The sequence below is a fragment of the Buteo buteo genome, chromosome 3, assembly GCF_964188355.1.
Source record: "Buteo buteo chromosome 3, bButBut1.hap1.1, whole genome shotgun sequence".
NCBI classification, from domain to species: domain Eukaryota; kingdom Metazoa; phylum Chordata; class Aves; order Accipitriformes; family Accipitridae; genus Buteo; species Buteo buteo.
In genome coordinates this window covers 52888745-52905410 of record NC_134173.1, presented here as the reverse complement: position 1 = coordinate 52905410, position 16666 = coordinate 52888745, and the positions used below count along the sequence as shown (strand labels likewise).

The following is a 16666-nucleotide window of genomic DNA, read 5'->3' as shown; positions in this document are numbered from 1 at the left end:
TTTGCTGGAGACTTCACTTACTCATGTTTTCATCTAAATGTCTACATATCAAAAGTAACTCCACTGGTGCTTCAAAAAGCAGGAATTAAAATCAGATTTATAGTTTTATGTGCATCTACAGGAGTAGAGCCTTACAAAAAGGTTCTACTATAAGGAGGGTTGGATCAAATTTTTGAAAATTGCATCTATTGTAAGAACCGTTGCATTTTCATTTCTGGAGTTTTAATCTCAGTGTCCAATAGAAAATTCTGAATATAACAAAAACCCCTAAACAGATATCAAACACAAACCCAACCTATCTGGGCTGTTTCTCTTTCTATAGCACAGAATATTTCCAGTAATACTCATCTCCTTTCAATAGCTTGGGGACATTTACTACATTTCTCCTCCTATCAAAAGAAAATCTTTCCAATTACATTTATAAAAGCAGGCACTAGTGTTGCGTAAACATTCAGACAGCCCATTTTTGCACTATCACATTTCTACATTTGATAGTTGTACTTAGAAATTGTCTCAAATAGACCTTTTCAATGACTGCATGACTTCCTTTTACAGTATAGAAACATACTAAGCACTCTTAGGTGATTTGTAATTTCATGGATGTTACCTGAATTCGTGGTGTTATACAAAAAATAACAAGAATATTGTTCTGAATGAGCTGTTCTAACAGTAGCAAAGCTTACCTGTTACATTCACACAAACAGTAGTAAAGGAAGCTAAAGGAGTCATTGCTACGTTTTGTGCCCGGACTGTCAGGGTGAAAAACTTAGTTGTCTCAAAGTCAAGTGGTTCAGCGACTAGAAGAGAAGCAGATCCATCAGCTCTGTTTGGCTTCAGATAGAAACGAACTGGCATGTTAGTCTCTGGAACTTGACCCTCCTCCAGATTATATGTAACCCTGGGATCACCAAGAGGGGATGTAGCTTTGATGGTCTGAAGAAGAAAAGAGCCACCACATATGTTCATGAAGCATGAGGTTGCAAGTGTTAAATGTTCAGTTTGATGGCAAGAACATACATGCCTGTAGGTTCTCCAACATACATGCCTGTATGACTTGGATAACAGACAAAAGAGAAACAGTTTACAGACCTGAGTTTCATTTTACAACATTTAGTTTTGATGCAGGTCTTTAATCAACAGTAAATTTACCTCCCGTAAATGTGCCAAGCAAGAACTGCATCACTGGCTAAAGGAAATCTCTCCTCTCTCCTCCTTCCAAAACAAAAGCAATTCAAAAGGAGATGATTTCTCCACTGAGTTGTACATTTTACCAGGTGAGACACAGACAAAACCTAAATTGTTTGCAAGTACTTGGATATTACATGCAGGAGGAGGAAAGCAGGGATCATCTGGCAATTTAGAGAAGAGACTATCCTTAAAGAATAAGTCTGTACGGGTTAAAAAGGAATTGGTTTGAGTTAGAAGAGTCCAAAGCAAACTACAGCTGTTTCATGATGTAGTACTAAACTGAGAAAAAGCTGTAGGAAAGATGGAGGCAGGCAACATGGCCCACTGAGGATGGAGGAGTGAGGAGCCGGCCCTTGGTGGGAACACTCAAGGATTTCCCACACAGACAGGGCACGGATCTTGCTTCTCATTCACAGCCACTGCCTGCGGGAGCACACCCCGAGGGCTGTCGGTTTAAGAAGTCACTGGGAAAACTGCTGCCAGCTGAAACACTGGCCTATTCTGCAACAGGTACTCCTGACAAACAGTGATGGGGTACACAGCTGTGAAGGCTGATCAGGAAACAGCATGACGCCGTAAGGTTGCAGAGCAGGCATCCATGCACTCTTAACATGGAGACAGAGCACAACAGAGGAAGAAGTTGAAATGAGGAGAGGGAGGGAAGTAACAGCACTTTCAACATACCACTATCTTGGTGTCACGAATGGTGTTTTCAGGGATGGTTACCCAGTATCTGCTCTGCTCCCACTGGGGCGGCTGGCTGAGTGCATTAGTGACAGTTACCGTCAGCTCCACCGTGCTGCTTCTGTTCCCTCCGTCTGTCGCTACAATATAGCGACTAATGCGCGTCGTCTATGAAATGAAGAAGATCGAGGATATTTGCAAACCATTTTGTACAAATCAAGAGACTGCCATTAACCCTCCGCAATGGATTTGAGGGGTTGGAGGTTGCTCAGTTCCAAGCAGAGAGTCGCATTACCTGGGGTAGCAGGCAGTTAACGTATACCCAGCCCGTGCTGGGGTTGATCTGGAAGTATTCCAGCTGGTGCTCTAACATCGAGTATGTGACAGCAGCATTCACACCTTGGTCACTGTCATGAGCTGCAACACGGAGGAAACTCATCCCCACCGGAGTGTCTTCGCTGAGGAAGTCTTTGAAAAGACAAAGGCATGGTCAGCAGGTCTTGCTCTGACTTACCAGGCTGCGTATAACAGAAACACTCCTGTAAGAAAAAAAATCTCTTCGTGTGAGATTGAACGTTTCTGTAATGAGGCAGGTTATAAAGTATCGCCACTAACAGAGTGTCTGCAGTCCTCTTTTAGCTCCCCCTTCCCTTTCCCCTGACACGCTGGGCTGTCAAGCCGACTGCTGGTGAAGCAGGTTTGCCGACGCCGACGCTGCCAGCACTTGTGCCTCTCCATGGTGGGGCTGGCAAAGCCGGCAGCCGCCCGCCCACCCACCGCTTCAGATCACAGCCCAGGCTGCTGGGCTCAGCTGCTGGTAAAAGCAGGTTGGCATCAAAAGGTATTCTGCGTGAATTGAATTAATCCCGAACGTGAGTGGCAGCAGCACCATTGCCAGCGGGAGGCAGTAGGGAATCACAAAGCATGAAGACTCAGGTCGTAGTGAGGATGCCCCCGACACCCCAGTGTTTTGGAGAAGCTGCCCAGGGCAAGGGCAATGAGCATTTATACACAGCCCTTTCCTTAGGTCTCAATCCCTGCTCCCAGCAATCCACCTGAGATAGAGGCTGTGCCTTTGTGTCCGTAGCCTTACACAGACCAGTCCTCCTTTGAACCTGCTTTTATAAACATAATCTAAAAAACCTGGAGGCAAAAGTCGCACAGCCGAAGTACCCATTGCACAGAAAAGTAGTTCATTTTGTCTTCCTAATGCCTGATTCCTGGCAAGGACACCAACAAAATGATGGGAAATTGTGAGCAGTCATTTCCTACTCCCCTCCTCTCTGCGAGACATAATTTTATATAAAGCTATTGCATCCCTGCCGGCTGCCTCTTTTCCATACCCCAGTCTTTAGACTGCTCTGATCTCACTTTGGTCCTGCTCTTCCCTCCATCCTCAGCCATCCAGCCCCAATTCCTCCTCCAAGTAGCTATGGGTGCTTGCCTGATCAGGTTTTTGAGCCATTTCCATGCACTAAGGCTCCATCAGCTCAGCGTATTGAAACAGCCCTGGCAGTGGGAAGGCTGCCACAGTTAGGTTTAGACAATCCAGTCAGTCTAGTTAATCACTTCTTGTTCAGAAGCTATTTCATATCTTTGATTTCCCTTGTATGTGTCTCCTTTAGCATTTTTGAGGTGGGACAATCAGGTTTGCACACTACTTATAAAGTGGAGTGGCCAAGTTTTCTGTTTTGGTTTTCTTCCTTAACATCTATGCTCCATGGCAGCGGGGCAGTAGAACCTTAAACCACCACCACTGCTTGCTCCATGAACACAAATTTGAACTTTAATTAGCTGCCCTTGTCCCCCAGGACATTTAGTTGGCCTAGGATTCATATTCCTGGTGTGTCAGTAAGAGCCAAAGCTGCTCTCAGAGGAGATTTACTGGCACTAAAATAGATTAATGGAAATGGAATTTATTGCTAAGAAACACTGTAAAATATCCTTTTTTGTGTGTTTAAATTTATGTCTTTATAGTCAAATCCTGTTAAATCACATTGTAAGACAAAATACAAAATTACTTGGAAGGGCCATACTCTCTCATTTCATGTACTTCTGCTTGCTGCTAGCATAACTCTAACACTTACTATACCACCCCTACTGCATAGAGTTAATAATTTCTTTAATGTCTGTTTTGCAGGCAGATGATAAGATGTATGGCTTAAATCAGGGATTTGACCAACATCCTAGTGCAGAGGAATAAAGAACCAGCAGTTGCCAGGAAGAATAGACTATGACTAATGGCATTTGATCTTGTTAGAGAAGAAGCTATTTTTAATGCTGTGACGTGCAGACATTGATTACTTATGTATAGATGCTGGAAAAGTGCTATGCATAAAGTGACCTCATTATCTGCCATTTCCCCATCCCAAAGGACTGCCTTTGCTTCAGGACCTTTGCTGGTTGTCTGTGTTCATGAAAAAAGAAGAAAATCAACCCATTCCTCAGAAGTGCTGAAGTCACCATAATTACCAAATGCGACGTCTCAGCTTCACTAATTTTCAAAAAAAATAATCCAGGGCAGTTTCACCTGAAGGACATGTTTGAAGATAGAATACAAAGGTTCATCTTTGCACAATCATTACCTTTACCTCAAGGACTTCTCTGCTCAGTCCGAAAATATTTCTCTCCAGTGAGATCACTCCCACCTGACTTCTCAGCACTGCTTTGGCCGGGTTTGCAGAAACCACTGGTAGGAATTTAGAAACAGCTATTCCCAATCTGCACATTTTAACCCATTTGGCACTGGGAGTTAGTCGCTGTAAGTTATTCTAAAAGATGGAACACAATTTTCTTTCTGACCTTGTGCATAACTCTGAAGTGTGGATGTATATTTAGACTATTTCCTAGCAGGTCACTTCTCCTTGCTAAAATCCTGCCATGCAAGCATCCAACCTCTTTTTGAATCCTGCTAAAATGCTGGCCCCTGTGATGCTAAAGACGACTTACTTAAGAGCCATCTTCAGTTTAATAAGGCATTGGTCACTGCTCTGCCTTACATGACATTTCCATAGAACTGGCAAAACATCTCCAAAATGGAGTTGTTGCCACATGCATTATCAACATTTTTTTTGCCATTTTGAGGCAATTATGCAAGGAAAGGCCTGTTCTAGTCCAGCAGCTAGGGAGTACACTTGTCACTTTTGGGTGACATCAAGTGTAGAGGGTCCAAGTGCAGGATTTTACTGGAGAAGCATCAAGTAAAATTAAATGCAAGACTGATGAAAAGCATGTCATGTGGGGATGAAAAAGAGAATGGCACCAGGACAAATAGGAAAAGCTAGCTCAGCAGCACAGTTACAGGAGGCATCAGGGCTCACAGCCAATGGCAGGCTAGAAGCCAAGGATTTGGGGCTGTTTGACAGGAGATAAATACCACTCCAGCCTATTTGAACACAGGTGCTGTGTCCAAGGGACACAGATGACAATTGCTCTTCTAGTCAGGGCCGATGACTTCTCAGCTAGGATGTCATGTTGTGTTTCGGGACATTGAATAAAAATTCAGTGCACAGAAAAACTAGGGAGGGAAAAGCCACAAAGGGATAGATCTGCCTGATCAGTAGGAGTGAAGACTCTCAATGTTTTTAAGAGTATTGCAATGAATAAAGAGGACAGCGGTCAATTCTGCATATATCCACTGATGACGGATTAAGTGGTAACTGGCTTAGTTGGCAGCACCTAAAGTTGGCTGGTCACCTAAAAAACTGACCACTGTTAGGAGGAACTCTTAAACAGGTTCATGTTGCAGTACTGGGACAGGTAGTTAAGAAACACTCACACTGATAGCGACTGTTCTCAAACTTGGGATCGTTGTCATTGATGTCAGCAATAAGGACGGTGATCTGACACACGCCGATCAGCGGTTCCTGTGCCTGGTCGGTAGCGGTAACAGACAGTGTATACTCTCTCTGCTTCTCCCGGTCAAAACTCTGCGTGGTTGTGATGACTCCTGGGAACACAGACACCTCCTGTTCTGCATGTCACAGCCTCGGGGCTGAATTTGCAGAAAGGGACCAGCACGTCTCCCACACAAGAGGAAGCTCTGACCGCATGCAGCACAACCGTCAAGCTTAATCCTCACCAACTCTGCAACATGTGTCTTAGACAGGACCAACACCAGTTCTCTTGTCTCTCCTCTCCTCACATGCCACATACTGCCAAGGGTCAACAGCTTTCTCTCCAGCTGCCCTGATAAGGAGCTTCAGTCTGAGTACCTTGTTATCTTACTCCTCATGGAGCACAATAGGACTTTCTCCTCCTCATCAAGAGGCATCGCTTAGGTTTACTCCAGAGATAGTCCAAGTAACTGAATATTTTGAAGACAGCTCATTACTCCGGGTAAGAGTCATACCACAGAAGGCATGAGTGATGTGATCAAAGTCATCTCCACTGTGGGAGCTGGAGGCTGCTTCACTGAACAGATTAAAATAGGGTGGAATCACACAGCTCAGTTAATAAATTGAACAATTTTCTCCCCGTATACAGCTTTTCCTCTCCACTGACCAGGTCTCTCCCTGTCTCAGATATTTTTTTCTGTTTGGGAGACTTCAAACTGGCCTTCTGGAGGCCACTTTCAGACCTATGTCAGTACTATGCTAGGGAACAGGATTCTACTGCTCTGTTGTTGGTCCTTCCAGTCTCCTGTGCAGTCCTGGACATGCAAATATCCTATCTTTTTTTGACTATAGCAACATCAACTACTTTTATAACTCCTTCACCTGAAATGCATCAAGACTGTCTGTCACTGCCCTGTTCTGGTACGAGGGTTTTGCCTCCACATTCACTGCACTGGACCTCCTATTTCTGCATGAGATGAGAAATAAACTGTGGCCACGCTGAAGGGAAGAACAAACTCAAGCTGTTGGCGTCACACTTTCTGCTCTGCATTTTTATAGCTACACTTGATCCAATAGGAAGATAACTGATACAGAATAGCTTTTTATCTTCCTATTTAACTGGGGTTTGTTCCCCTACTTAATTTGTCATTTAAATCACTATCATCTTAATTTAATCTATATGCATGGCTATCCATATACTCGGAACTTTTTTCAGTGTTTATTCCACAAGCTGTTATAGCTAACCCTGCAGTTACACCGTTAAAGCACGAGCCCACTTGGACACACTCATACAGTGGCATTCTCATTACAATACAATGCCATTTTCATTTTATCTCAGTAACGTGAAAGCTACTGACCTGTGTCTGGGTCAATGCTGAAGCCCAGGGAAGCTCCATCTCGGTGCATGAGCCCATACTTCACCTCTCCGTTAACGCCAAGGTCTGCATCGTAGGCTTCTACCTGTAGCACATACGTGCCTGGAGGCTGATTCTCCAGAACCCAGGTGCTGTCACTGTAGTAAGCGCACTAAAAATACACCCAAACATCCAATGCTACATATTACACAGAGCCACGTGAATTTGCTGCACAGTGTCAATATTTTTTCCAGCACGTCTGAGAAGAACTCAGAAGAAAATCACTTCTATTACTTATACTCACAAAGATATCAAGCTCTAAGGGAGAGGAAGGAAAAAAGGAGAATAAAGACTTTACACTTTAAGTATGAAGAAAGCTGGCTGTGTGTTCACTTACAGATTCATTCTGCTCTGCACACACAATCCCTTCAGCCCGCCAGCAACCACCACTAGCCAAGGAGAGTCTATAACCCCAATTATGGATGGGAAAAGAATATCTGCAGAAAGACATCTTACCTCTCTAAAGACAGGCTTGTTGTTATTAATGTCATTAACTCCTACAATAACCTCAGCAAAACTGCTGAGAGGGGTGGGTCCCCCCGAGGCATTGTCATCTATCGCAGTGATGTTCAGTGTGTATTGTGGCCCTTTCAGATTGGGTGGTGGGTTTCTGCGGAGTTTAATGATACCTAAATTTGGAAGCATAAAGTGTCATTTTATTTTACTGTGTAAACAAACAAAATCACGTGAGCATCACATTTCTCTGCCGCTCTATTTTTGGTTCAGCTTGTATTTTGGTTGCAAAGCATAGGATTCAGTCATCTTAAACCACACAGTCCTTGGACCAGAACCTCAAATTTTGGTTGATATTTGGAGGACAAGCATCATATCAAAGAGCTAATTCTCACTGATATGAAGCATCCCCATTTGCAGATTATATAAACATGGTGCTTTCTTATGATTTTTGACACAGGTGAAGCAGAGTCAATACAGATTAGACAGTAAATAACAGTGTTCTAAAACCTCTTTCCTTACCTTTCTGACTATCCAGTTCAAAGTTGCCCTCCTCATTACCTCCCGTAATCAGATATAGCAGCCCATCTCCGTCAGGGTCCTCTGCCCGAACAGTAGCCACTAAGGTGCTGGGACCAGCATCTTCCGAAAGGAAAGTTCTGTAACTGATGGACATAAGGGAGCAACGGCAGCACATTCAGTATCAGAATAACCATTTCCATGTTAACCATCAGTGAAGGATTATAAATTCACTATGAATGTAATTTTTTTTTAGCTTTGGGCATACATTCGTGCAATCTTTAATTAGTTTAAGACGAGATTTGGAGCATCTTTGTTTGGCATAGGGTTTGTATTTTAGGATTGTAATCCTGCATTTTTGGTATACATAATTTCTAAGGATCTTTCGGAAGATATCAATATGTACCATACTACATTGCACTGCAAACCAGGATCACTTAGCTCCTAAAGATGAGAAACAGGACTAGTATCTGTCATGCGGTGATTCTTATGTCCTTATCTACTAATGGAAAGCATCAGATACTACAGAGATGATGTAAACCAGTATATAATTTTGTAAATTAATGTATTTATGTTTTGTATTTAAAACATATCCATACTTTAAACTTATGCAAAAAAAATAGAAATTGTATTCATTTGGGAAATGAAAGAAGGCATTTTAAACAAGCAGGCCTCATGAAGTTAGCTTATAATGCAATCTGCTGATGATAAAAATCACATTTTAATGTTTGCTAACTACCATCTTTATCTGTCATATATTTATACATGGACAATCACTCTGAGATCCAGAAGGCAACACAGTCAAAATCATTCTCTGTGGAGTTAGATCTTTATTAATTCTGTTCTCTCTCTATAAAGTCAATATGCTGGTATCACAACTGGTGTATTTTTTTGATGCAATCTAGAAATGAAGGGCCAACTTCTAAAGCCTTTCTTCATACAAATTACCCCATGATTTCACTGGTGCTTACAGTTGCACAAAAAAAGTGACCATTTAGTCAAATATTATTAAGGTTACGCATATGAACAGCATCTGTAAAAAACAAAGCAGGCGTTCAAGCTGGCTTACACAGACTGGGAGAAGACAGGAGCCTCGTCATTCACGTTGGTCATTCGAATACGCACAGATGCTGTCCCTGTCCGAGGGGGATGTCCTTTATCGACAGCTATCACCACAAACTCATACATATGGTTTGCTCGCTCAAAGTTCAGCCTCTGGTTAGAATTGATGACCCCGTGATGTGTGATGGAAAAATCAGTGCTCTGGATGAAGTAAGTGATCTCAGAGTTGGAGCCAGAGTCGCAGTCTGTTGCAAGCACTATTAGAGAACACATTTAACAGAACAGTCATGCTGCAGAAGAGGTTTGGTTACACTATTTCCTACCAAGTCAACTTCAGATACTTTATTTTTTTTGAGAACAGAGGTCACCTAAATCTGTTTTATCCATAAAAGCCTTATTTTTGTGGTAAGAGTCTGGGAACTCAGCAGGAGGCTGGGAATAAAAAAGCAAAACAACTCTTCCCCCTCCTCCAACCCAGCCTGAGCGATTGCAGCAAGGCGGGCTTGCAAGAGAGCCGTGATCCCAATACTACACAACATGCTTTGTACAAATAGCAGTCAACACTGGTAATTACCGCACAATCAATATACATGTTGGTAGAACATTATCAGTCATAAACTGTGTCCTCACTCTCCCTGGGGATGCCGTTCAAATTTAATTAGCTCCCAGCTATGTTATAGCTAAAGTACTTTTTAATTACCTGGTGCTTCAAGGTACAAAGAGTGATTAAACATTCCTCCCCAGCAAGTGTTTATTCAGTACGTTGGGTGTCCCATCTGCTCAGAAGCAGCAAATCAGCAGAACAAAGAGCTAGAGCTCACAAAGTAGTGTCAGAAGTGATTTTTAAGAGCAGGAGCTCACCTCTTTAATTACCCTGTCATTTTTCTAGCCAAACAATGAGGCTTCAACTCATACCCACGCTGGTATTAAACAATCACCTTATTCTACCAGGAGGATACAGATGCAGCCATCGCGATAGCACACAGCCTTTTGGGAACGGAACAGTGATTGCAGTGCATGGACACCCTGGCAGACAGCTACAGTGTCATCCAAAAATGAGATGAAGAAACAACAACACATCACTACCAGAATATTAACTCAAAATAGGAGAGAGGAAAAGAAAGATTTCAAAAAGCGCACTGAAATGCTATGCTACTTAATTGCAAAAAACCTCAACTACCTCTGCCTGTGGAAAGTTACTCATCTTGGTTTAAAAGCACATTTAGGGTGGTTGTAACACTTTGTTTAACATCTCTCAAAATCCTGCTGTGAATAAATGTTTGGGTGTGTTACGGACTATAAGAGCAAGGGCCTTAGAGTTAGTCATTGTCTTGCTGTACTGAAAGACAAAATATATTAAAAACTCAAGAAAGATTGAAATGAAAGTGACTTAAAACTGTGAAATTTAGTGGTTAAGTATTGTTTTTAGGAAGACATGCAGAAAGTGAAAAGCATACTTGATTTGAAAAGTTCTGATTTAATCTACAGAGTCATTACTGACACATTGTAACCATTCACAAAAATACATTTTATGTGCTTAAGGATCATACTTTTTTCCCCCCAGATGTCTTCTGGTAAATTGGAAATGTGACGCTTACTTGTACATGACAAAAACATGTCTTACTTCCCAACAGCAACTGGGAATTCCATTCCCCTTCCATTTTGTTCCATCCTGCAAACAGATCTTTATTGCAAAGGTATTTCGAGGACCATACAGCAGCCACAAACAGGTCTGTGCTGGCTCTGTCCATGCTCTGAGCTAGCTTAGTGCAAGCTAACTCCAGCTCAAAGCCTAGTATGTTAGCACAAAGTTGCCAGCTACAACTCTAAGCCTTGCTCTGCTGGCACAGTGGTGCAGCTGAAGGAGCACACTAATCCCTGCTGAGAGCGTACCTCCATGCTTTTCAGATCATAGCTCATTTCCATCCACACCTCTTAAAGCACATGCAGTGAGCAGAAATCTGCCCGTAACAACTAAGTAGACAGACTGACTCAGCTAGCGTAGCATCAGCACTACAAACATGATACAAGCCAGGCTTCTGAGTGTGTTGAAATAAAAATGGTTGACAACTAAAATCTACATTTACATCATCCACAGTTTTAACAAATGGCATATATCATGGTAGCCTTTTCATTCATTGATAGCAACCCAATCCGCCACAGAATGGCAAAGGCTGTCTTGAATTTGCATTTCTTTTTGTTTGTGGGACAACCTAAGGTTGCGACATCCCACCTCTCAAGGAACTATAGCCAGGGTAAGAGCTGCTTTTCCTGAGATGATACTTGCTTTGGCAGTCAGAGTTAGTGGCACAGTACTCATCCAGCACAGGGTATAGGCTACAGCACGTACCACTTCCTTGCAGCCACTACCAACACTGATCTGCCCTTGAACACCAAGTGAGCATTCACCCACCCATTTTTACTGACTGTCACTATACTTCCACCTCACATTTTCTTATTTAAGAAGCCTCTTCCTCTTGAAATGTACCCTGTGTGGAAAGACAACCAAACAGAACGCAATTGCAAACCGAACTGCACAGCTTTGCCCTTCTGCTTGCTTTGGGCGTGGGGCATATTTTTCTGCCCCACAACTGGGTGAATTTTGATCAGCTTTACAAGTCTCCTGGAAGGAAAAATATTCATTTTTGTAACAAAAATCACATACCTAGGAATTTTTAGGAGTTGATCATTCCAATCAACTTATTTCTTCCCAAGAGCCCTTAAACAAAAAACAATGAGCTACAGCAAGCTCTGAACTCTCTTGATAAGTGTTTAGACAAAGCAGGCCCTGCAGCCTTGTTATCAGCACGTCACTACGCAAGGGAAGCTAAGCTTCTTAACACCACTGCAACCTGCACACGTTCAGCTTCAAATTCAGGAAATTTACATCATTTTCATCAAAAGACACATCTTAGACATGTAAACTTTTGCTAAGTCTTGCCTTGGCACTTACCCATTTCTCACACGGTTCATAATCCCCCTGAGTTCTCAAGCCAGTGTTCCCATTACCTACCCCAGTACCTGCCACTACTTCCAGTTTGAATACTGACAGCAAGCCTGTAAGTGTTCTCTGAGTTTTAGGCAGAACACACCTGTGGCACGTATCACATCATGACAGACTATGTCAGATCTCAAGACATCTTTGAAGGCATTTAACTGACACCAGTAAAACAGGTTGGAGAATGGACCTTTTTTCCTTGTCTGTTGGGCTCTGAAGACTGAGACAAGAGGTGCAGCATCATCCAAGTTCAGTCCTTACTTATGCAACCACAATATTTTGAGAGTGATCTTGAAGTTTTGGTTGGAACCTGGGGCTTAAAATTATTTCCAACAGCTCTGATCTTTCCACAGGATTCTAGCCTCTAAAAATGTCATCTGTGCACTCAGGTTTATGTGCAAGTGATATGTGGCCATCTTAAACACAACAAACTTGGAATGATGGCTGGTAAGCCACAACCAGAAGTATAAAAGTTCACAGGTCTTCCAAAGTTTTCTCCTTTAACACTTTGTAGTCAATTATACAGTGTTAATACCTATTTGAGAAAACCAGCTGCCCATTTAAAAACCTGCTTTTTTTCTTAACACATTAAGAAAAGAAAGATGAGTTGTAGCTGCTTCCAGGACACAAAAAGATCACCAAGCTGACTTAAAAGACAGCCATAAGATTTAAAGGAAACAAGCTATGGCAATCCAGTAAATCACTACCTGTCAGCTGCCTTAACTGCTCTTGGGTTACCACAAAAACCCTCCTTGGGCACACCACAGTGATCCTTGCCTGAAGACACTCACAACTCAACTTCCAGGGTACCTAAAAGCCATCTACAGACCTCCAGGAAAGCTACCATCCACATCTTACAAAGGCAGTGCCTACTGTGGAAGAGCCAGCACTTCCTCACGGTGAGAACATGAACATGTAACACAAACTAGCAGGTCCATGGCAAGACTGAAATAAAAGGTACTGGGATGGTCCTCACCTTGCAGTAGAGACGTGCCGACAGGAATGGATTCAGGAATGTTGTCTCTGCTGTAAATGGAGTGCTGGAATTCAGGAGAACAGTCATTTTCATCGGTGATATGGACCATGACCTAAAACAAAAGGACATGGAGAGAGAGGATTTTAGTTTCTACACTTTGGAAAATGGGTACCTCATTCTGGACACTGCCTGGGCAGTCATTGCTTTTGCTACTGTCCTGTCTTTACACCTCTGATGCTAAACTTTTTCTCACACTACTTCTGTAACACAGAGAAGTATTATCTCCTCCACTTCCACGCAGATGGGAGGCAAAGCCAAAGAGGAATAACAGGTATTTCGCAGAGCCTAAACCTGAACCCAGCTCAGAGCCCAGTCTTCTGTCTGGACCATAAGGGCTCCTCCCTCCCAAGCATCTTCACAAGTTCTCTAGGCTATCCACATGCATAACTGGTCCCGCTAATGAGGTAACAAGGATTGCAGGGACAGTGGGTAGGAAGTGAAGTGATTCACATACCTCAGTCACACTGCTAAGAGTGCTCTCAACTTCCATGGCTTTCAGTAAGAGGTGATAGAGGTGGTGCTCGCTCTCGTAGTCCACGGTGTGGGTCAGGGTGAGCTCTCCACTCTCTTGCCTCACCTGGAAGAGCCCGCTGGGGTTCGTCAGCAGAGTGTACGAAAGAGGCTGGCTCTGGAAAGAAACCGCCTCAACAACTGCTACTCTGTAAAGAATGAGAGAATAACCCTTTGCTTCAAAACAACAAAAAACTGTCTCCTGAGCACCTAGAAGAGGAAGATGAGGATGAGGAAAGGTGAATTGCTCACTCTCTGTCAATGCTGGACTCAGCTTTGTATTCAGACTGGAAATCCCCATGCTACAGGGAGCCCACCTACCCTCTCTTCTCTCACCAAACTGAACCCCTGACATAGCTGGGATAACAACCCATTTCAACCCCCACTAACATGAAAATATCTTTTTCTTCCCTATTGTACCCTTCCAAATACTTGACAGCAGTTACTGGCTTAGCTTCAGTTACAGAGATAACTGAGCTACTATACTTTTGACTTTCTTTGAAGCTGTATACTCAGATAAGGAACAGGTTCAGAGATGGATGGGAAACCCATGAAGCACAGGGCCCTACCAGATCCTGCTGTCTGCCTTGGCAGGGCATGAAATCAATGTTTGCCTCCCTACCATGACTTATGTTTTGAAGCTCCATCTCTCACACTAGTCTCTGGCCAGCGTGACAATACACTTTAAGCCCATCTCAGTGAAAGCTCCAAGGAAGGAGAAAAATTTCCCTCCTCCTCCTCATTCAGTCTCTTTTAAGGAGTAAGTGGCATATCTCCAGCAATTTTTCCTATTTCATCAGCTTATTTTGAGGCTTCCTACTCCTTAAAGGCCCTATGGCACTGCTCCACCTGCTACCTGGTGCCTTAAAAGCCCATGCTGCTCTCAAGCAGCTGAACAGTGACAATAAAACCAGAGCCAGCTCAGCAACATCTGCCCACTGTGGCTTGGCTTAGCTACTCTTCTTGCAATGGCAGAGCCCCTTGGAGACTTAGCTCTATCTATTTGCACTTCACATGGGTGTTGTTATCTCAAGAGTCTGGCAATGGCTTGCCTTTCTAAAAATTTAAATACAAGTCAAACGGGATGCAAACAGCTCCAAATCTGGTTAACTAAAAGGCAGTATTTTTCAAGCACTCATTTATATCTGAAGTGCTCAGGAGATGCATAGCCCAGAGTTTGGCTGTTTTAATTCACAATGCAAACAGTAAGGCCCCAAAAGCATTAAAATAATAATTTCAGCAGAATTCCAGCATCCCAGACTACACCATGTGCCACACTGGAGACTCTCAAACACCAGAAAAGCCATAAGTTCTTTTAGAAAGCACAACGCTATTTTTAAAGTGTAACAGGCAAACACATATGCATAGCCCTGACAAGCAACAACACAAAAATTTCACTTTATTGTGCTCTGTGAAGTTTCTCTCAGACTGCAGGCAGGGAGCTCGCCTAACAAAGTACAACTTACTTTTCTCCTGCTGGAGTATTTTCAGGGACAAACACACTGTAGGACATGTTAGTGAACTGCGGAGGTCGGGAGCCCGCCAGGATGGAAATGGAGGCATAAGGGCTTTTGTTGCCATACTCATCGGTGGCTTCCACAGTAACCACGTACTCCTTGTTCCACGTCAAAGGCAAGCCAGTCGTCATGATAATGCCAGTATCCTTATCAACTCGGAATCGCTCTTCACCACCTATCAATATATGCACAAATCTGCTCTGAAAAATGTCCCACAGCAAGAACATTTGCATCTTCACTATTTTAAGGTAAGCTATCCTCAAATCATCTACCTATGTCCTTGCATGCACTTCTTTTTTCCTCTCCAGTTGTGCACCTTATCTTTCACTCACACTGTGCTCTGTTAAATATGTGCAATGTTAAAGAGACGAGAACGGGTGAGAAATGGAGCCTTAAGCTAACAGTAAGGCTGCAATCAATTTCAAAATAGAAGTAAAGCACAGAAAGTGGCAGCAAGAAAGATTCCCATCCCCATAACTGTTTTACTTAAAGCACCTCCAGCTTCTATTTGCTGTGCCTGCTGTATCTTTTAGGATTGCCCAATGGAAAAATCTATCAACAAAATGATAAAATAGGAAATTGTTAAGAAAATTCTGCACCTTAACTGAATTTAATGATTTTTTTCAGAATAGACCTACCTGCAACGAGTGTGTAAGTTATCCCAGCACTGGTGTTTTCATTGTTACTGTAATATGCAACAAGCTGGTAGATGAGAGTGCCTTTTCGGGCATCTGGATCAACACGTGCCAGGTAGGGGTATGGGTACATGCCCCAGGACAGAAGTTCCTCTTCTGGGGCAAGGAGTGTCACATGGCAGAGGTACCAGTCATTATCTGCAAAAGATGCACGGATTTCTAGACAGCTTGTTCACAAACTTTAGCTGGGAGTGTTTAAGACCTTATCCATTAGTATTTGTAAACAAACTGAATTGCCCATCACATTCATCCTATCACATGAACAAAAAATTCAGTACAGATACGGACTTTGTAGCTTGATGTTCATTAAGTGCAATTAACAACTAATTAAAAATACTTTCAATAATAGCTTTTAATGAGTTAGATATGCATATTAAATACTATGTCAGTTACACCACTTGCCATGACACAGTTTTAACTGCGTACTTATCCAGACTCGAGTGAAACTTGGCCTTTTTATTTGCAACAAATTCAGCATAAATGTTGCCAGTTTTACCAAATCAGGTTTAGGACTTATTAAAATATTTCTCTTAAGTAGTAAGCAATCAAAACTCCCTAAAATTCTTCCAGCAATAATGCAAATTTGTTTAATTTTCTCAAACCACTGGATATGCAAGGAAAGGCAGACGTGCCTTCCCCCTTCTGTCCCCAGCATCCCATCTGGTTGCACCTGAGTGAAACACCAGCTTTGCAATAAAACGCCCGCCCCAGGGCAAAGCCTTGGGCTTTGCTTCTGCAGGGAGCAGCAAGCAA

The 16666-nt window shown here is 42.8% G+C and overlaps 1 protein-coding gene across 1 annotated transcript in view; it reads right to left on the bottom strand.

The window, feature by feature from the left end:
- Positions 1 to 16666, bottom strand: part of LOC142029511 (neural-cadherin-like) — a 56380-nt gene that overhangs the window by 26930 nt on the left and 12784 nt on the right. The window contains exons 2-13 of the mRNA XM_075024367.1: positions 15857 to 16051; positions 15168 to 15393; positions 13646 to 13850; positions 13132 to 13243; positions 9165 to 9414; positions 8099 to 8241; positions 7580 to 7752; positions 7067 to 7235; positions 5651 to 5821; positions 2168 to 2340; positions 1873 to 2040; positions 684 to 933 (exon numbers count right to left, since the gene is read on the bottom strand). Coding sequence (XP_074880468.1) covers positions 684 to 933; positions 1873 to 2040; positions 2168 to 2340; positions 5651 to 5821; positions 7067 to 7235; positions 7580 to 7752; positions 8099 to 8241; positions 9165 to 9414; positions 13132 to 13243; positions 13646 to 13850; positions 15168 to 15393; positions 15857 to 16051 — 2235 coding nt within the window. The remainder of the gene's footprint in view (positions 1 to 683; positions 934 to 1872; positions 2041 to 2167; positions 2341 to 5650; positions 5822 to 7066; positions 7236 to 7579; positions 7753 to 8098; positions 8242 to 9164; positions 9415 to 13131; positions 13244 to 13645; positions 13851 to 15167; positions 15394 to 15856; positions 16052 to 16666) is intronic.